The 21,976-nt window shown below is 36.1% G+C and overlaps 1 protein-coding gene across 4 annotated transcripts in view; it reads left to right on the top strand.

Annotated features, from left to right (window-relative positions):
• Positions 1-21,976, top strand: part of pip5k1bb (phosphatidylinositol-4-phosphate 5-kinase, type I, beta b) — a 34,731-nt gene that overhangs the window by 1,360 nt on the left and 11,395 nt on the right. For 3 of the 4 annotated variants that reach the window (XR_006251650.1, XM_043247692.1, XM_043247693.1), the window contains 6 exons: positions 9,397-9,506; positions 9,725-9,793; positions 10,880-11,010; positions 13,375-13,492; positions 17,285-17,437; positions 18,067-18,363. Coding sequence is in view for 3 of the 4 variants with exons in the window: in XM_043247692.1 (XP_043103627.1) it covers positions 9,725-9,793; positions 10,880-11,010; positions 13,375-13,492; positions 17,285-17,437; positions 18,067-18,363 (768 nt within the window). In the remaining variant the exon portion in view is untranslated. Of the gene's footprint in view, positions 1-4,477; positions 4,591-9,396; positions 9,507-9,724; positions 9,794-10,879; positions 11,011-13,374; positions 13,493-17,284; positions 17,438-18,066; positions 18,364-21,976 lie in introns of those variants that run through there. The other variant, XM_043247694.1, reaches the window with a different exon arrangement.

Here is a 21,976-nt window from a genome sequence, read left to right as displayed (position 1 = left end):
TTCTGCAGTCTATATTTTCTGTGTGCATCAAGAGGTCAACGTCTGTTTGGTAATATTGTATTATATTTTGGCAGATGTGGTCTGTCTGTAATATCTCTGAACGACCGTGGATTTCTTTGCAGATAATTGACCTAAAAATAAAGAGTTGATCACTGCTTGCCGCTCACGTGCAACCTGATGAGGCGATTATTAATGTGAAAAGTACTCGGCGTTCTGTTTGCAGACGGGTTCCATCTGTATCCCAGTCCTCTGTCAGAATCGGATCAATAAGCCACATCATTTCATTTCATTTTTTAATCTTTCTGAGGCCTTTCAAAGCCGCAGCTGAATGATGAACGGCAGTCGTGACCAGCGGTCTCACTCCCATGCACATTTTTTTATTGCTCCCACAGTGGCGTGCTACATTCCTCCCCAGAACTCAGCCAATAGACAGCAGCTGACCCACAGCAGATTTACCACCTCTTATATCAGCGTAAGAGAAAAGCTCAAAGTTTATGTTAACTAAGCTGCTCTTAGATCAGCACATGGGATGGGATGGGATGTGACGTACTCAGTTTTCAGCTTGATGTGTAAAATACCATCTTTCTGGCTGGGTTACGCCACCGTAATCATTATTATACCTATACTGGGGAATTTGATGGTGACCTTTTCACTAATAGAGCTACTTTTGGGACAGAAAATATGAAATAGAACATAGATTCTTACGTGTGATATTTAAGGCACAAAATTCTGTACAAAGATGCATAGCTGAATAAAAATCATACTAAAATATACAGCTCTGACCCACTTCAGCTCACTTAGTACAAGTGGCAGCTCTGATGCTGCTTTGGTTCTGTGTAAAATAAATGCAGCCTCAGCTTAGCTTTGAAATGTATTACTGTCATTTTCCTAAAAATGTATTCAGATAAGTACTTTTTAAATTATTTATTTAACATTTTCGTTTCTTCTGTGTTCGTGATTTCATACGTAAAATGATCTTAAGTATTTTCGTTTTTATTATTTTTGTATTATTATGCTATTTCCGCCCTTATAACATTTCCGTCAATGCATTTGCATTGCCTCGGTGCAACATTAAATAGCGTAAATGCAATTTATTATAAATAATAATATACAACGTAATAATATAAATATAAACAAATAATAATGCCGCTTCAGATACAGTTGTTTAATTTTGCATCAGAGCAAGCTGTGTTACTTTATTCACCAGTGAAGGTTATATTTAATACAGGGAGAGCCGAAAGACAATGTTTTGCGTAGGATTTTATGTTCCCTAGTCTTTCACTGCTGAAGGTTATCGAGCCAGTGATTTTGAATGGAAAATCAGCAGATGCAAATGAACGTCTGCAAAAACATACCCGCTGCATCGCTGTCACCTTTCCTTCTATACACATGTGTGTCGCTTTCACTTAAAGAATTACATAATGAAGCTGTAATGATGCATGGATGAGCCAAAGGTTGATGAGACAAGAACCTGTTTCGTTCGAACCGCTGCAGGTCAATCAGTGTCACAACGCTCCCGAACATAAACATAGATCATTCAGTAAATTGTGACTGTAATGCTAGCTTGCGTCGATAAAAGGCAAAGGACATTTCTCCCAATGACCCATAGAAAAATGCGCAGTTTTCATTTGACACGTTACATAACCATGTTCCCTGAGGTTGTTTCAGCCTGTAGGCTATTTAGCAGGCGGTCGTGATCACTTGTGTCTTGTGACATTTGTAAAAGCATAATGAAATGCATTCTTGAATGTTGCTGACCCTGAATGTGTCTTCTTTCGTTTAGAATGTGACGGTAATAGCTCGTTTTAAATCCAGTTTAGATATATAACACTGTATGTTGATGCTTCTCTTGCTGCAAATCATAAGATAGGTGTGCCAAATTGCTTCTTGATCCGCTATTGGCAAGATCAGAGAAATGTATTGCCTACATCAGAGGACTGTCTGTCCTATGCAAAATTCACAGTCAGTATAGAGTGCATTAGTGCCTGCCCACTTTTCAGCAGTATTGGCTCAACTAATATATAAAAGTCTTTGTTAAAGCAATATACGCGGTTATAACTGGCTACAAGGTGAACCATAATATCACAAACCTTTATTTGAAGCAAAAAAAAGCCTTTGAAAATCAGACATGCTGAAAATCAGGTCTTTGTACTGAACGACATTATTCGACGTACAATTACATTTAAACATGAATGACAGTCGAATTGATGCAATGATAAAATGGAAATTAGAAAATTAATTATTGGTAACTGTTGGTGATTATATCTAAAGAAACAATATATTGTAACAACGTATTTTAATATTTTTTCATCTATTTTTTTTTTGCGCTGTCAAATGATTAATCTTGATTAATCGCATCCAAAATAAATGTTTATTTTAAAATAAACAGTATATGTGTGTGTACTGTGTATATTTGTTATGTATATAAACAATACACACCCACGTATGTATGCATTTAAAAAATATATAATACATTAATATATGTATATATATATATATATATATATATATATATATATATATATATATATATATATATATATATATTCATATACATTTACACATAAATATTTTCTAAATATATACTATGTGTTAATAGCAATTAATAATTTTATAGCACAATTTTTTACCTATTTTTTACCTAATAAATTTAGTGTGCGAAACTCACTTCAACAAGTTTTCCACAAATTCATTTAAAGCTGGATCACAGAGCCATTCTTGTTCCATTCCACTATGTATTTTTCCATAGTTTTTTCGTATAAACACACACTAGATGGGCATGTTTGACCAGTGCGCTCACGTCATGTGAGAGCAATCCGTAATTGCATTTGCAAGCACCACTATGTCTCAGTTAAAATTGTAAAGCAATTACTCAGACTAGTGTAGGAAGGCAGACCCACCCTGCCCCTGAATGCCTGTCAATGAGCTTGTTGTAGTGATTGGCTGCTTTATGTGTAGGACTGGACCAACGTTCTCACATTTAGTGTTAAATGTCAGAGAGCAGTGCGTGTTAACTACGCTGTGGGGGAGAGATGAAGGGAACTGCAGGCTATGTTGTTGATCCCACTGGTTTCATAATAACAATGGAATCTAGACATGCATATCCTGTTCTTTTGATTTTCAAAAAAAGCATCAATCGCCTCCAATGGCAACGTGTCCCCAGCGGGCAACAACAGGCTCCTGGAAAGGCTCTTATTGTCAAATACAGTCTGAGGGAGTTATATGTCCCCTGCATCAACGGGGCTTGGTCACGGGGCCTTTTGTTTTAGTTACCATGCTGTGAGTCTCATGATCAGGTTCAGACATCTCATATACCATATACCTTTCTATAAGCAAATGTTCCTGCAACGACCCGAGAGAAATGTTTTCCATATGTCATATGCAATAGAAATTATCCACACCTAAGGTGTTTAATGTTGACCTACATCAGCGGCTGGACTATGACCAATATTTACTTGAAATCCCTCCAGAGAATTTACATAATGTTGACCTTTCAAAAAATTGGTTTGAAGTATTACGTTTTATTTAGACATGTTTTATTTCATTACTGTAAAATTTTCATATTCATTTAATAGTTTGGTGTTGGTAAAAAAAATGTCTCTTATGCTCATAAATGCTAAATCCATTTGATTTAAAGCTGTAAAAACAATTATGTTTTTTATTTAATTTAATATATTTTAACATTTGAATTTATTCCTGTGTTACGAAACTGACTTTCCAGCATCATTATTCCAGTTTTCGGTGTCACATGATCCTTCAGAAATCATTCTTGCATTATGCTTATTTTGCACTCAAGAAACATTTTTATTATTATGTTGAAAACAGTTCTGATGCTTAATATTTTCCACAGATTAACCACAGTTAATAGATTCTTTAATTAATGCACGGTTCAAAATAGCACTTATTTGAAATATATTTTGTAATATTATAATTACCCTGCGGAAAAAAAGCTGAAAGAAGTAGCTGGTTTTAGCTGGTCTCCCAGTCTGTTTTATATTTGTGTGTGCCGTGTATATTAGCATAAATATATATAAATACACACACATAAATGTATATATTTAAGGAAAAAAATTATACATTTAAAATATATAATATAACATCAATTATGTAAATATAAATATATACATGGAAATATGTTCATAATATATACTGTATGTGTATTTATATGCACATATGTATTACATATGCATAGTATACACACATATGTAAAAAAAAACCTTTAATGGCGATTTGACAGCACTAATTATAATGCATTACTGTCACTTCTTATCCGTATAAAATAGTGACCCCCACAATTTTGAAAGATAGTGTGCTGACTACTCCTGAAGATTTCATGGAATAGTTATCACCGTATATGCTGATTCAAGTATTACAGAGGTCATTTAATTCCATGGCTACTTCACAACTTCCTGTCTGCAACATGCAATGACTTAACGGGCACAGTAAAGGGAAGTGCATAATGGTTTTCTTATCACAGGGCTGGACCTCAGCCAGAATGTGAGTGGAACAGCGGGTCCAACTCCATCCTGGGTACACCATTATCAGATAGCAGTGTGATAAAAGTGCATAAAGAGGCTTATTATGTACCAGGTAGACATCTACTTTTCATATCTTTCTGTTATGGCTCATTGGCTTTCAAAACCTTTTTGTTTTATACCAGAAGTGTGAATTGCATTTTAAATGTTTGTAATTCTTTGTAAATTGTTTTTTTTTTTCTTACTGTATATATCTGTTGGAAAAATATGCTTACTATATGCAAGTCGATTGCATAGTACTATGAATACACATACGAAAGAATAATTTGGTTTGGAATTCAAGTACAATGGACGCACCGATTCAAGTTAAAAGAACCAGTTCACAACTCGTTCTTAAATCCTCAGTATGTTTTGAATCACTAAAATGATTCATTATTTAGAGATTTAGACTGATTAAGAGTCTTTTGTTTTAGAAACGGACCACACCGAATATGCTGCATGTAATTGATTCACTTAAAAGAGCCAGCTCAATTGAGTCATTCCCTGGAGAATCAGACTATCTAGTTGTTCTGCATGTTTTTGATTCACCATAAACGGCTTACTTATGGTCAAGTCAAACCTTTTAAGAGTATTTTACTATGGTATGCATTGTTAAAAAATATAAAACCTGGGTTTAGGTTTGTTCCTAAACCTAATTGCATTAATTGGTTGGATGTCTCAAAAAAAGGTAACTCTACTGCCCCCTCAAATGCTGCTACCCTTGCATTAATACTTGGAGAAGTGATCGTACAAGCTGTTTCACCTCTCTACCTTTCTTTTTCCTTCTCGTTTCTCTCCGTTGACTTCCACGGCTAATCGCTCTGCCCTTGCTACGAGTCAAGTCTTTCAGCAGTTGGTCTGCTTGATCACCTGGCTCACATCGCTGTGTGCTCATGCTGAGTTGAACTCGCCTGGAATAGTAAATAGAAGTGTAGTCTGAATGTCGTCCCGTCCATTTACTCACTTCTTTATCTCACACTTCCTCCTTTTGACACTCCCCTGCTGCTCCTCGGAGGTCTTCAGATAAGCTGCACGACACCTCCAAATAATTAGTAGTTTTTTAATTTTTGCTGAGAGAATGGAAATGACAGAGCGGATCCCCTTAATGCAGGAGCTTTCGATCCTTCTTCTAGACGGCCAACGTCCTGCAGAGTTTAGCGCCAAACACACTTTCATGGAAGCTTCTAGTAATCCTGAAGACCTTAACTGCTTATTTTAAGGGCTAAAATCTGGAGTTTTTCTTATTGGATATTACTCTTCATTTTCTACCTTTGGAAACCGTTATTTGATTTACCCAGCAGTTGAGCTGTGCCTCCTCACTGGCTGTATCTGTACAGCAATAATTAGTATTTACAGTTTCATTGTACTCATGTGAAGCTGTGCTTATTGTCCAAGTTCAACTGATTTCTCTAAAATGCCTTTAATAACATCATATCCAATTACAGCCTTTAGCGAGAGACATTCGCACAGTACACTAAGCCAGTTATGTAATGATTGTCATTGTATCCAATTAGCGAACTGAAGAAAGAACCTCCAGTCAGAACAAAGAGTGCATCTGTGAGGCCTGCGCCTCGTTGGATACGCTCCTAATCCGGTTCTCTAGCTTTAAGCCCTCAATTAAACTGAACGGACATAGAATTCTGACCCTCTCGCTCATAAAGAACTTAAAAGTTGGGTTTTCACTTCAAAATAACATTTAATCAGTGTTTGCACAAGTGCACATTGTACAACAATCGGGAGTGAAAATAGAATAAACAAGCATTTAGAATTGTTTCAGCATAATGAGGACATGCTAAACTATTAAACCATATTATTTTTCTTTGGGGTAACATAGTTTACGTATAATGTGTCAGAACTAAAGATCTAAAATAGTTATTATATTATGGTACTATAGACTTCAGTCACTTGCTCACCAGTGGACCGTCTGCAGTGAATGGGTGCCGTCACAAAGAGACTCCAAACAGCTGATCAAAACATCACAGTAATTCACAGGAGTGCATTTTTGTAATGAACAAAGACATTTATAACTTTAAGCTGCGTAATAGTCCATAATTATTGCTTCTCCAGTGAAAAATTAATCTTGTCTGATTTAGGACAGAAATATGCACAACAGTCCAAACAAAGATTTTTTTGGGGACTGGAGTCATGTGGATTACTTTTGGAATATTGTTGATGTTTTTATTAGCTGTTTGGACTCTCGTTCTGACGGCACCCATTCACTGCATAGCATTCATTGCCGAACAAGTGATGTAATGTTAAACTTCTACAAATCTGCTCCCATGTTTGCCATTCAGTTAAGCTAAAAAATAAGCTAGAAATGTCAACGGTCGATGCCACAAGAAGCTTTGAGGTTCTGGCATCACAAATGCCAAATGCCTCCCCCCTCCAATTATTAGGCCAAACTAATTGAGTTTATTAATTGTACCAGTCAAATCAATCGGAATAACGATGGGTACGTGTGCCCCTCATTGCCTGCAGTACACATGGCCACTGTTTAGTGTTTACAAGCACTGAACCTATAGCAACCACAAAGAGAAGAGAGAAGAGATAGATAGAGAGAGTGAGGACAAGTTTTTAAAGTGTTATGGTGATAGAATCATAAGTGTTTTTTCTGTTCTCTGTCCTCCTAATGTCTGGCACATGCTCACATAATTTTAATACCTTTAAAGGGCACTTGCCTCTTCTGAGAGCACTTCACGATCCATGTCTTTTCCACTGTCAGTGCAACATAATTTGTTTGTGCTTCTTTCAATGGGACTATTGTTCTTAACTGGATTATAGAAGAAAGTCAGGCAGTTTGTTAAACTTTAGGTTTATATTGAAAATGATTGAGGGCCTCCAATTCAAAAAGACTTTATCATCACTTGAATTAGCTGCTTTGGCTATTTATTTCTCAGGCAGTTAAATATTGACTCATGTATTCATAAATCATCTTTATGTATATTGACGCTGCTTATATAGTGACAGTAAAGACAATTATAATGTTATAAAATATTTATATTTCAAACGAATGTCTATTAAACAGCAAATCAGCATATTAGAATAGTTTCTAAAGGAACATGTGACAATGAAGAGTTAAGTAATGCTGAAAAAATCTGCTCTGCGTTACAGAAATTAATTATATTTTAAAATAATATTACATAATATTGCTGTTTTAACTGTATTTTCGGTCAAATAAATGAACCCGTGGTGAGCACAAAAGTTAATTTTTGAATGGTAACCCACAATATTTACATTTTTATTATTTTTTTGTCCAATTACTTACTTAGCAATCTTTGTTATAGTTAAATGATTTCACTTTTTTATAAAATATTGGTGACTTTTGCATTTGCATTTCATAAAATCCCTAAGGCAGTCATTTTATACCCCTTGACTATGATGAAAATAATCTAATGCATGCCCTTTTGTGTCATATTGTGTTTTATTTGATCTTAATGTCCCAAGATGTACCTGGCTAATGATCAAGCGTATATTTAAACACTGATCCATAAGTAAATGTTGTGACGTACAACGTGCCCTTTTCTAGGTGTAATATTTTCTAACCTTTGTTTTGATTGTTCTTCGGTGCTGACGTATAATTAATGACATTATTGCGGTTAATGACACAAGAAGAAAGTTGCCACTGGCTTGTTTTGCTCCCAGTGGATTGTGTAACAGATCTGAAAAGCAGTCTTAGGGCAAACAGACACACAGGTGTTAGACACTCTTCAGACAGCAGCTGGTTATCAGGAGCAAACATCCACACTTTCCCTGTGTTTTACCCCTCTGCAGGCCCACAGATATCAATGTGCTGGCACAGAGCGAATGGCACGGACGTTTTAGAGTCACAGGCCGCTCTCGACTCTGAATAAGGGCTCAGTCTTGCAGTTTGTTTATGCAGACAGTCTGAAAGGCCATTATTTGTCATTTACACAGACTGTGGGGCCCTGCACTCTGTCTGCTGACTTTACGACGCACGTTTATTCAGTGCTGTGGATGCAAACACACACTTAGGTGGTCACAAGATCAGTTTAAAACAATTCTGCATCGTCACAACGAGAACACCTGAAATCAATTGTTCATTAAAGGCGAAGTGCGGTTTATGCGGCGCTAGCTTTTCAAACAAAACTGCAAAAATGAACGTTTTATTTCTCAAAAAGTCAATTGTGACTTTTTCTCAGAATCGTGAGACATGAAGTCGCAATTGTGAGAAGTAAAAGTGATAATTGCATGACATAAACTCAAAATTGCGAGTTATAAAGTCAGAACTTTATATTTAAGCAACTTATATCTCACAGTTCTGACTTTATAACTCACAATTGTGAGATATAAAGTTACATTTTGAGGGAAAAAAAACGTTTTATTTCACATTTTATGTCACACAATTCTGACTTTTGTGAGTCAATTGTGAGTTTATTTCTCCGAATTGTGAGACTGTTAGTCACAATTACCTTTTTTCTTTCAGTGCAGGAAGTGGGCTTCAATAGTTAGTCAACCACTAATGCACATTTAAAAATTGTAAATAATAGAAAAATATAAATATTTTTCATATTTTGAAGAAAAAATTATCTAGTGTATAATAAATGTATAAAAGCCTTTAAAATATAAGGCTTTTAATAATATAAAAAGCATGCCTTCATATTAATCTACAAAAATGATAAAATGCAAATTGACATAATAACAGCAATCAGTCAATAAAAATGAATACAACAACAAAAAAAACTATTTAACAGCACAAAAATTCCTAATGGTCAAAATAAAATGTTTTTGTTCAGATTTTGGGTTGATGTATAATTTTGACATGTTCTAGATTTCCGTGATTCACCCCATACATGCAGTAAACCGTTCGGGTCTTTAGCCACTGCCACACACTAACTAGGCCATCCTGTGTTCTGGTTGGCAGGAAGAAGATCCATTCTGACCCTGACCTCTGCTTTCCATCCAGTCCACATGACTGAGCCATGCAGGAGCGCTGAACAGCAGACCAACACCTGTGTTCTCAGTTAAAACAAGGTAAACCCTAATTGCATCATATATTATTTGCAGAGCCACACATTTTCTGCATTTACAAGCCACTCAATTACTCTGGCACGATATCCTGTGGTCCGTGTCAGGCTCCTTTGCAAATCCGATGGTATACGGCTGGACAGAGTCTGAGGATGTTATTTACATATGCTCGGCTTACGGTTGCGAACTAGACCTGTCTGACTTTTAGCTCTTTATTGCTTTAGATGTCATCAACCAATGAGAATGGAGTCAGCGGGTCTAGCAATAACAGTAGAGAGAAAACATACAAAAAGGTAAAGTGTTTTTCATTCATATTTTCATATCTACAATAGCGTTATTATAAGAAATAACCTTTTTTAATGTAAGAAGCACAGTTTTTGTGTCATGTATTAGATCTGTGTTTTCTGTGTATATGTGTATACATTTTTAACATTTGATTTATATATAACTATTATATATAACCACAATTTTTCTGTCAGTATAACTAGATCTAATCCATTGCCATTAAATTAGACAATTAGAAGTTCAAGGACTTTCAATTGATGAAAATTCAAAATTGTATTGAAAATATAATTACAAGATTTAAGCTAAAAATAAATTTTTATCTAAATGCTAATATATATATATATATATATATATATATATATATATATATATATATATATATATATATATATATATAATTTTATTTTATTTTTGCTAGATATAATATAGAACGGGAAATAAACTGTAAACAAAGTACATACATTTGCTAGATATATACAGGATATACAAATAAAGTTATAGTAAAACTGCAAACAAAGTACATACGTAGACATACACAAATAACACAGCTAAAAATACATTGCTCACCTGAGTTTTCTAAAGCAGGATTTTCTAAATGAATTTTCAGAAGCGGGACTCCATAACAATGTACATCAGTTATTACATGAGAGTGTCACTGAATGTTGATTAAACAAAGAAGATCGACAAATTGTCTGCCATCACCTCTGTTCAATGAAGAACTACTTTTTTCCAGTCACCTTATTTTCAGTTTCTCCAGTGACGAGTGTAGTATGTTGATAATGTCCACCTTCCTAAATGCTGGTATCAACAGAGGCCTATCAATGAACTTTCCAAAATTCCAGGATGTACAGGACTGGCAGACACTACACTTGTAGCCTAATTTTCATGCTAAGGCTGATCTAATATTTCCAGCGAACCTCACTCAAGAGTTTTGACCCACAAATGTCATTTGTTTAACCAAACGGAGATTTAGGAGACGAGTTTAGTGCTGCACGTCTAAAAAAAATGACCTCGGTAATCCTCCATAAGAGCGGCCTTTGAAATGACTAAAGTATGCTAATTTGTTTTGCTTTGTGTTACCGATATTGTTACAGACTACTTCATCTGCCCTAAAAGGAGCTATCCAGCTTGGCATTGGTTACACCGTGGGGAATCTGACCTCAAAACCTGACCGAGATGTGCTCATGCAGGACTTCTACGTGGTGGAGAGTGTGTTTTTACCCAGGTATGAACAGAGGACAGCGATACAGACATGCATGTTAGAGTGAGGATATTTTTTCACAGTTTCTCACCCATTGCATTTAGTTTGTATCATCTGCTCTTCATTTCTTCTCAAACTAGAAACCCTTACTATTGAGGCGTCTCGCAGTGATTAATCACACGCAATGTATCATGACAACTAGAAACTTGAGCTCCTGCACAGTTGATTCTCGCGCAAATGATTCCCAAAAGGATCTTTAGAGTGAGCAAAGAGTTTATACAAGATTCAGAGGAACGACACTGGTCCACTAGCCTGACTTCCTTATTTATAAAGTCTGATTCTCTCACTAGGGATTGCACTCCAGTTGCATGTGCTCGCCCTCAGTTTGGACTAATTTGACAGTGGCTGTGTCGGAGTACTGGTTACTGTGTATACTCACTATTTTTTTTTTTAAAATGAAGCATTATGAAGAGTTTGAAGGACATTTTGCATACTGTACTTACTGCATGCTAGGGATGTGCAGTAGAGCAATTATCTGTATTTATATTGGGCATAATGAAAATGATTTGTATTTGCATTTGGCTTCAAGTGAAAGTGGACATGACTTACAGTAAGTTGGTTAAACTATCAAAGATGTAAATTAATCATTTCCTTGAACCACATAGCCAGTTCATACAATGCTTTTCACCAAATCTGGTGAATATTTGATCACAAATACAGTAAAACAGTACAACTATGAAAGTTTATTACAGTTTTCTATTTTAAAATGTAACTTTTTACCGTGATGCAAAGCTGAATTTTCAGCATCATTACTCCAACCTTCAGTGTCACGTGATCCTTAAGAAATAATTGAAATGGACTGATTTGTACATTTATTATAAAGTTATTAAAAAGTTCTGCTTCAAAACAATGTGAAAAATCATTAATGTCACGTTTGAGAAATTTTATGCATCCAAGCTGAGTGAAACTATTAATTTCATTAAAAAAATAGTTTACATTTATTAAATAGTAGTAGTCATATGCATACCAGATGTAGGCTAGTATGTATTATTACATGCTTTAAATGCACTTGGAATGAAAATGACAAGCGCATGGTTCACATTATGCAGCACTTTTCAAAAAAAAAAAAAAAAACTAAACAAAACATAATTTTATTAGGCTATTAGACTTATACACCACAGAACACAACAGTTATTTTTATTATATATGATATTATTGACTCTGACATAGCACCAAATGTCTAATAATTAGATTGTTTTATAATTACTTAGAGGCTTTTGTCATTTATTTTAGAGTTTTTGTTTATGGTTGTCAAAATGAAGTAATCGGGCACGTTTCTATACCACTGAAGTAATAGAAATACACTGCTATGCTATTCTCAACATATTTGCATTCATGCATTTAACAGAATGCTTTTATCCAAAGCAAACTTAACAAAGTTCAAGCTACAAATTTGATCAGTTCTCGCTTCCCTCCGTCAATCAAACCCATGACCTGGCGTTGCTAGAATTATTCTCTAATATTTGAGCTACATAGACTGCATTACCAGAATCAAGGGCAAATAAATTACGCATACGTCTATGAGACAGATTTGCACATGCGGTAGGCCCGTTTTTTCAGTTAGGTCAGCCGTCTGCCCCTCATCAGTCTGCCATTGTTTTAGTTCATAGAGAAAAGCTCTAATTCGGAGGTCAGTTGTAAATTTTGGATTGGGTTACACAATGAGGTTTGATAGGGAGACATAGTCTGAATCGGCTCAGAACTCATTCAAGTGCCCTGAAAAAACAGCAACACTAACCCACTTGTGAGGGATCACAGGCGCTTCTTGTTTATCGTTTCACAGCAGTATTTTGAGTGATTATGACATCATCCGGCCCGTTCAAGTCACACTTTTAGGAATTATTCAAACGGGGTTAATCCAAATACTAATGGCCTGCCTCATAATAGCAAAAGGCGAAAAATGGGTTATAGGATTTTTTTTTTTTCCCAGGGCTTGCTTACATTTCGTCATGTGTAACTGATGTGACTGACCCTGGTCTTTAGTTTGTGTAACCGTTAATAGAGAAAGACTAGGACCTCCTTGTCCTCGGGCATTAGTTACTGTTGTGTGTCTCTGGAAAAGATTACCTCTGGTGTTTACTGCTGGTGGGTCACATTGCAACAACGACACACTCAATGGGGCTCAGAAAGATCAAATGTGTCTCTGTTCCTTGGGCATAAAGAAGCATTTAGGTTAGGTAACAGTTTCTCACAATTTCTAGTCTTCTCCCAGGATTGTGTTTACAGATTCTAGAAGCCTCTTGCATTGGCGAATGTGATGATCATTAATACAACACAAATTAGATTTTTTTTTTGTGATGCCTTAAGGAAATGCTTTCGCTTTTGCAGTGAGGGAAGCAACCTGACTCCGGCACACCATTATCCAGACTTTCGTTTCAAGACGTACGCACCGCTGGCTTTCCGCTACTTCCGGGAGCTGTTCGGGATCAAGCCTGATGATTATTTGGTAAAACACACTTTTCGCTTTTTATTGGTTTCAGCCAATCTCTTGAGGCAAATGCAGTTTTCTAACACACAGCTGTTCAAAGGTTTGCGTTCAGTAAGATTTTTATTGAAAGAAATGAATTATTCAGCAAGGGCACATTAATTTGACCAAAAGTGACAAAGACCTTTACAGCGTTGCAAAAGAACTACAAATTTCACATGAATGCTCTTCTTGAATTTAATATTCATCAGATAATCCTGAAAAAAGTGTATCACAGTATTAAGCAGCACAGCTAAAATATATATATATATATATATATATATATATATATATATATATATATATATATATATATATATATATATATATATATATATATATATATATATATACATATATATATATATATATATATATATATAATATTTTAATATTTATATGTATATAATATTTCAAATTATAATATGTCACAATATTGCAGATTTACTGTTTGATCAAATAGATGAGACTTCTTTCAAAACATATTTTTTGCATGATATATCAACTTTTAAAAATTTTTAATAATTTTTCTTTGTATTTTTTATTTAAAATATAATTTATTTCGCCCTCTAAAAAAACCTGATTATTTTTGCATGACTTTGCAAATCCTTTTTGCCTTTAAACGCCTCCCATCCAACCATCAGTGTTTAACTTCCAACATTTTGCAATCCAAAAATTGTTAATAGATCAAATTAAGCGCTATCTTCCTTTTTTGTATTGAAAATAATGTTTAAACACATCGTATTATGCAAGTAATGATGTGGCGAATGGGAAATGCAAACTAGACCCATTAATGAAGCGCTATGGCCCTGATTAAGCACAGCTTTCATGTTCCTATTAATGCCAAAACCATTATTTGCCAATTTCCCTAAAATTTCCCTCCACCTGAGTCCTAACAAAGCATCTTTGTGTGTAAGAAAGTTCAGTGGCTGCTTGCATCAGATGCCAGCAAGACTGACCAAGAGTACTACTGACCCCTGACGAACTTCCCCGCCGCACCTTGCCAACTGTGACTGGCAGGAACTCCGAATCTACGTCCTCATTTGTAAATTCCCAGCAGGGATTAGCGGTTCGGTTTGATGTGTTCTCGCTATGTAAGAAGTGTCCTGGCACATCGAGGTGTTGGAGGTGTACGTATCCCCGCACTGCAACACCGCCTCGCTCTGACTCGCAGCCACTGCAGTGCCTCTGCAGCATCTCTGCAGCTCTCGTACAGTTTGATCTGCGTGTTTGCGTGTGTGTGTGTGTGTGAGTCAGGGTGGATGATGCTGATTAGGCGTATGATCTCAGTCGAGCTGTTAATTGCCTCCTCTGCTCTTTGACATCTAATGGCCTTGTAATTAGCCCAGCAGAGCGGTATCGCTCCCAGGTGCCTGATAGTCTGGTCTTCCTGTGTAATTTGTGAACCTGCATTATATCATCCTCTGTTATGAATCTATTGTGCGCCGCCTTTAGACAAAAATGTTAATTATAGTATATGCAGTGCAGTGCAGATGCTGGGTTTTATGATTCCCCTAATGACAAGGGAATGCCTGTTTACATAATACCATTAAAAAGCTAACTTTTTTTGCATTCTACATTTTGCATAGGTGGATGGGAGTTCCTTTTTATTTGCATTTACTGTGAATACATTTCTAGAAGAGTACGAAGGGACTCAGGGACTCACACAGCTGCAGTATATCTAAGTTTAGAGTTCTTGTAGCTCAGGCAGCATATATACTAACATATTGAGATTCGATTTTTTTTTTATTGTTTTGAAATAAGTCTCTTGCGCTCACTAAGGCGGCATTTATTGGAATCAATTCACTAACTACAGTCATTTTGTCCGTAGTCTTGCTGCATTTAATGTTTATTACAGTGGGTGTCATTCCAGTATTTCCCAAATACTGTTTTATACAATTTTGTATAAATTAAAATGTCTTACAATTTGACAGTCTGGTCCATCAATTAATGTAAAAAAAGTGAGAAGAACCAAATCCATCCTTAAAGAGATAGTTTACACAAAAATGAATATTCTGTCATTAATTACCCACCCTCACATCGATCCAAAATTGTAAGAAGTTGGTTGATCTTTGAAACACAAATTAAGATATTTTTGGTGAATTCTGAGAGCTCTCTGACCCTCCCAAAGACAGCAAGGATCCACGAACAAGGCTCAGAAATGTAGTAAGGACATTGCTAAAATAATCCACGTGACATCTGGGGTTCAACTGTAATTTTACAAAGCTAGGAGAATAATTTTGCGTGCAAAAAAACAAAAATAGCAACAATTTGTCTCCACCATAATATTGCTTTCTAAGGTGAGTTGCCTAGCCTGAATAAGGGGAGGAATACAGAGTACAGATCAAATGAAAAAAGCCCCCCAGTGGATTTTGGTATGAAAGGGCAACAGTGCATGAGGAGAGTACATTTTCTGCTGATTTTTATATTTTGGTGAACTATTCCTTTAAGTTCTTTAGTACAAGCAAGGATATGCTACAAAATTGTACTGAAACCGGGCACTAAATGTTCAGATATCTGCATAAAGTAACAGCAGGGTCTAAAACGCAGTAGAAAATGGTCAGGCTAAGATGAAAGAAAGTGATGTTTCATGCTCTTCTGATTTTGTTGTGTACGTTTTTATAATTATGTAGATAGGGCAGAGGAGGCACGAGCTAATTAAAAAGCCCCATGCACGCGGGATGACACGCAGTCCAAATGCAAATGTCCATGTGTTCGGGCTGGAAGTACAACGTGACTGTTGACTTTCATTAGGCAGGCCTTGAATATGAGTGTCTGGCTTCGGTTCAACACTGTCCTCATGCTGCTGCTGCTGCTGCGTCCCGGCCTCCTCAGGGAACCCCGCCAGAAAACTCAGTAGAAATGTTTGCTTTAAGAGCTCATAATGTTAGGGGTTTTTTTATGCAACCCTTATTAAACCACAGGACTTCCAGGCAGTAATAAAGCGATCTTACAGTGTGTAAAGCAAACTGTTTTTAGGAAACGCATTCAGTATACTGCAGCCAGTGAGTTCGGTGACGTTTTATAAGTCATGTGTTATGAGTGACTCTTTGTTGCCAGTTTAACATAAATATGAATTGGTGATTAGGTGTTTTAAAGCATGTATTTAAAGCACAGGTAAAAATAGATGCTCTTTTGTAAAGGTCCCAGAGTACCTCATTATAAATTGCACACACTGTTTATCTGTGGTCTTTTTTTTTTTTTTTTTCTTAATAGGCACTTTCACAAAATCAAATATATACATACATATGGGCCAAAGGTGAAGTGTAATACTGCTTTAGATTGTCGCTGTTGGTCCCAAAAACATTAAAACTTTTCATTTTAATTTAATTGCGATTTAGCTTTTTGTTTTTCTGAGCAAAAAATAAATATCTAAATAATATAAATAATATCTTTTTTCCCGATTTATATCCCGATAAGCATGTTGTTACAGTTTTTACGTAAATATTGTGTTACACTGAATGACATTTTTTTTCTTCAAAAACTTACCAAAAACATAAAAAGTAGACACTTAATTAAATGTGCTTTTATGGACATAATATCACTTTTGTAAATTTCTTTTGATTGGGACACTTGACACTTGACGTCCTCGACATACATATGTGTGTGTATATATATATATATATATATATATATATATATATATATATATATATATATATATATATATATATATATTTTAATTTCATTAAATTTTACTTCTGTGCCCATACTGTTGTGCTCTATTTAAAGACTCATAATATTTAATGGATTGTTTTTGTTGTAATCCTGCAGTACTCCATTTGTAAAGAGCCCCTGATTGAGCTGTCTAATCCGGGCGCCAGCGGCTCGCTCTTCTACCTGACCAGCGATGATGAATTCATCATCAAAACCGTCCAGCACAAGGAGGCAGAGTTCCTGCAAAAACTGCTTCCAGGATACTACATGGTAGGTCTCAGTAGAGTACAGAGCCATTCATCTCCTCAGTGAAGAAAGCTGAGTAAAACACTGTGACTCAGTAGAATAGATTGTTCTGTTCTCACTCATCTATTCTATTTTAGAGGATTACTACTGGTGCTGTTGATTTCAAGTTACCCTTTCACTACTGTGCAGCTTCTTTTTGTGGATTAAATGAAAATTTTAATTGTATTTTTTTATCCTTGGCATAAAAGAAACATTTGTAATTTTGACCCATACTATGTATTTTTGGCCGTGCTACTTAAGACTCCGTGGTCACATATATGTCCTCTGTGTCTCTTTTTTCATCTGACTAACAAACCTGATTTTTCTGTTGCATAACTTAAAAAGATTGTTTACGTACAAACTTAGCAGTCTGGCATGCTGTTATAGATCAAAATTAAAGGTGAAGTATGAAACCAAAAAGGTTTCCTGAACGGTCTTTCATCTGTGATCATTTTGTTGTTGCATCAGACTGGTCACACGAACATTAGTGTTTTTGGATGGCGTCAAAGAGCCACAGTACGGCCTAGTTGACTATAAACATTACCATGGAAGAAAGTATTTAAAGATCCTTTTATGAGGCATTTCCTTTTATTAAAGCTATTTATTTTCCTCAGAACCTCAACCAGAACCCAAGGACTCTCCTTCCCAAGTTCTACGGCCTGTACTGTGTTCAATCTGGAGGAATCAACATCCGTCTTGTGGTTATGAACAATGTTCTGCCTCGGTCTTTAAAGATGCACTACAAGTATGACCTGAAAGGCTCCACGTACAAGAGACGGGCGTCACGAAAAGAGCGGGAAAAGGCCTGCCCCACATATAAGGACCTAGACTTTGTGGACATGCACGATGGCTTGTACTTTGACCCAGAGACATATAATGCCCTGATGAAGACGCTACAGCGAGACTGCCGGGTGAGTGCTACTCTATTTCATCTTTTTTCAGACAAAAAATTAGCGGTCTCTGATTGCGCAAAGGTTGTGGGTGGTTTCCAGAGCACTGCTGTGGTTGTTAGCCTGTTTAGGGTTTTGTGTAGCATGTGTCCAATAGAACAGAAAGCGACTTGGAAGACAAAACAACAACAGGCTTCTGATATGAATCACAGGGAATCATGAGGAAGATAAAACAAATATATTTTACACATTTGAGTGGCTCAGCTTCTGTGGCGACCGACCTTAATTTGATCAAACCTGATAATCTGGTCTGAGTGTCATCGCAGTGTTCGATTACAAGGTATCTTGTGACAAATCATGCACTTATGGCTCATGTTTCGCTAGAATAAATGAAGTTAAAAAAGTAGGCCATCAAAAATTCCTTCCATTTTGTAATTTGCATTGCCAAAAAACGAGATGTTTGCAGAACAAACAATGATAAGAGTCTGTGAGGTTATTGTACTTACTATCTGCTGTCATTTCTACACGCAATTTTCATTTATTTCACAATTATTTTAAATGTTATCAGCTCTGTTCTCAATAACATTTCAATAAGAAATGTGGAATGTTTTATGCATTTATTTTTAAGAAATTAACACGTTGCAACAAAGGCACATTAACTGAATCAAAAGCTAAAAAGATATAGATATTTATTATACTGCAAAAATGTTATTACATTCTAAATATTCTTCATATATCAGGGTATAAGGAGAATGTGACGGTAATGATGCTGAAAAATTAACAGATATAAATAAAATATTAAAATATATATTCAAAAACATTCCTTTCATTTTTCCACAATATTATTGTTTTTACTGTATTTTTGATCAAATAAATGCCGCTTTGGTGTGCAAGCCTTAAAAACAACAAAATGTTACCAACCGCAAACTTTTGAACAGCATTGTACATGGAGAGGCAATTGCCCGTTGTCTTAAAATGTTGACAGCATCACAAAAACACTCATTACATGAACCCTCACGAGATAAAAACATCTATTAAACACCTTAAAACACCACAGATAGAACTCAAGACTCAGTACTTGAATCACGACAAGGATAACAATCAGCTGTGCTTAAGGATCATTCTTACGTTACAAAACATTACGTTTCTATGCGTGACAAGAAAATCAAAAGCATCCGTGTAAATAGAATCGGAGAAGGTCAGGTGCTACAGATACATTAAGTACGATGCAGAATGGAAGAAAAACACTGAACTGTCAGCTATGCTTGTTGATTTGAGCGTAACATAATAGAAAGGCTGCACTTAGAAGCATGTTTGATATGCGTCTGTTGTCATGTTTTGTGCTTTTAAAAAATGGCTTAGAATCTTTTGCTCCTCTAATCAACAGTAAAGATGTTTTAGGCTCATCCTCGTGCGCAAGATGCAGCAGTTTCATGGAAAACAAGTTCATGATAGTCTTCAGCTCCACAGTAGCTTATTAACAGATTCAAAATGTGCTGAGTGGCAGACCTCTCTGTTCGGCTGGGAAACAAACTGCATAAATCCGGTCTGGCATTCCTTTCTATTTCAGCAGATCACACTGTCGACATTGGTCTGGTAAATATTGTTGTTTTTCACGTGATTGGATTTTTTCCCCCCCAAAATGATTTGTAAACAATCAGATGTATTTTAGTATAGTATTTTCCCTGCTAGACAATTTGCGTTACTGCTTAAATATTGGGATTTGGTTGATTAGGTCATTGCCCTGCATGATGTAACGGTAACCACAGATTAGCAGCATTCGTTAGTTCTCCAAAGAGGCCATATATAAGTGTTTTAGGCGATTGAAATGGCATTGCTGTGTGGTTGTTAAGCTGCTCTGCATTTTTGGGCGGTTGAATAAACGCCAATTCTAAAAGGAATGTAGTTTCAAAATTTGGGGTCAGTAATGTTTTTTTAAAGACATTAATTGACGTGTTCAGAAAATGTGCATAACTTGATCAAAAGTGATAGTAAGAGGCATTTATGCTACAGTACTGTCACAAAAGATTTTACATGCCAAATTATTTCCACAAAAATATTAAGCAGCACAACTTTCAACATTGATCTTTTTTCAGCAGCAGTTCAATTTATTCAAATTATTTTTGACGGATCACGTGACACTGAAGACTGGAGTACAGGACAAAAATATTTACAATATTTTAATATGTAATATGAAATGTGTAATTTCACAAGATTACTATTTTACTACTGCATTTTTGATTAAATCAATGCCTCCTTGGTGTGCATAAGAAACGTAAAAGTTACTGACCCCAAACATTTGAAAGTTTTCCTAATTTGGTCTTTTTTTTGAGCTCATACTGAAATCCTTGCTATTTTACCATCAAAGTACAATTTGGAAAAATTTTGATACTTGAACAATTTACCCCAAATGACATTTTGTACTCATTTTATTCAGAATATTTTTAGAAGATTTTGGTTTGCTTTGGACCTCGTTTGATTGCATGGACGCAAACATTTTAAGAAAACATTGTGGTTATGTTCCACAGAACAGATAAAGAATGCAATACAACGAAAGGGTGAGTAAATTCCGACGGAACTCGAATTTTTGCGTAAACTATCGCTTTAAGCCTTCGTTTGTTTTTTTTTTCTCTATTCGACCCTGGCATTGCTGTCTAGGAAAAAAACATTTATATTAAAACAGTTTTTGTTTCCTATTTGCGCACTGCAGTGTTTTTCCGAGGACAAATGCCACCTCGGACCCGTTTTCTTTCGCTTCGCAAGTTCCTCCGAATTCAAGCTGCAAGTAAACAGCCCGGTAACTGAATTACCCAAATGACTGTGGCATGATGTCGAAGTGTCCCAATGCTGCGTTAGGTAACCGGTCCTCTGTGGTCGCCTTGTGCTTCTCGCATTCTTCAGCAGCCTTGGCACTCGGGCTTTCTTACCGTTCATTTGTTTACCAACAAACAAGCTTTACAGCGGTGCCGTTCCAGACGCTGCCTGCTATTAAAAGCGATTCGAGACAAACTGTTCCCTATATATAACAGTCTGAGAGTTTGTCTTTTTTGGCACCTGAAGTATGTACTGACCGGCCGGCCCCTGTGAGCGCTGAACTAAAAGGATCAGTCGTAATGCGAGTCACAAGAGGGCCGAGGGAAAAACGAGAACTCGAGTTTCACACAATAATGACCGTACTTGGGGACATTCGGTTCGCTTCAGCCCGTCTGACTTCAGCATCCGAGAAGAACATGGTCTTTTATGGATTGAAACTGTTGATAAGAAGTTCTTTTCCGTGTCATCTTTTTACACTGTGTTCTTGATGCAAGGAAACACAAACTGCAGTCCAAACACATTCCCATGAGTGCTGTAAGATTTTATTGTTAGCTTTTCCTTCTGGCTACGTCCTGTGCAGAAACTGAAATGAACACTAAGCAGAAAGTTTCTCCTGAGTAAGCAACACACCCCAGGCTTCGACTGCAGAGCACAATAGAACCAAATCTATAAGAATCAGGAACGAGCGTTTAAACGGTTTCTATGCGACTCGTCTCCAAGCTCTTATGGGATTTCGATAATGCACAGAGCACATCGCCGGCGTTTATCTTCACTCTTGATGTAAATGTCTTCTCTGAGCTGAACAGAAATGAGTAAGCAT

This window comes from Puntigrus tetrazona, chromosome 8 (assembly GCF_018831695.1).
Source record: "Puntigrus tetrazona isolate hp1 chromosome 8, ASM1883169v1, whole genome shotgun sequence".
In the NCBI taxonomy this organism is placed as follows: domain Eukaryota; kingdom Metazoa; phylum Chordata; class Actinopteri; order Cypriniformes; family Cyprinidae; genus Puntigrus; species Puntigrus tetrazona.
This window is presented reverse-complemented; position numbering and strand designations above follow the sequence as displayed.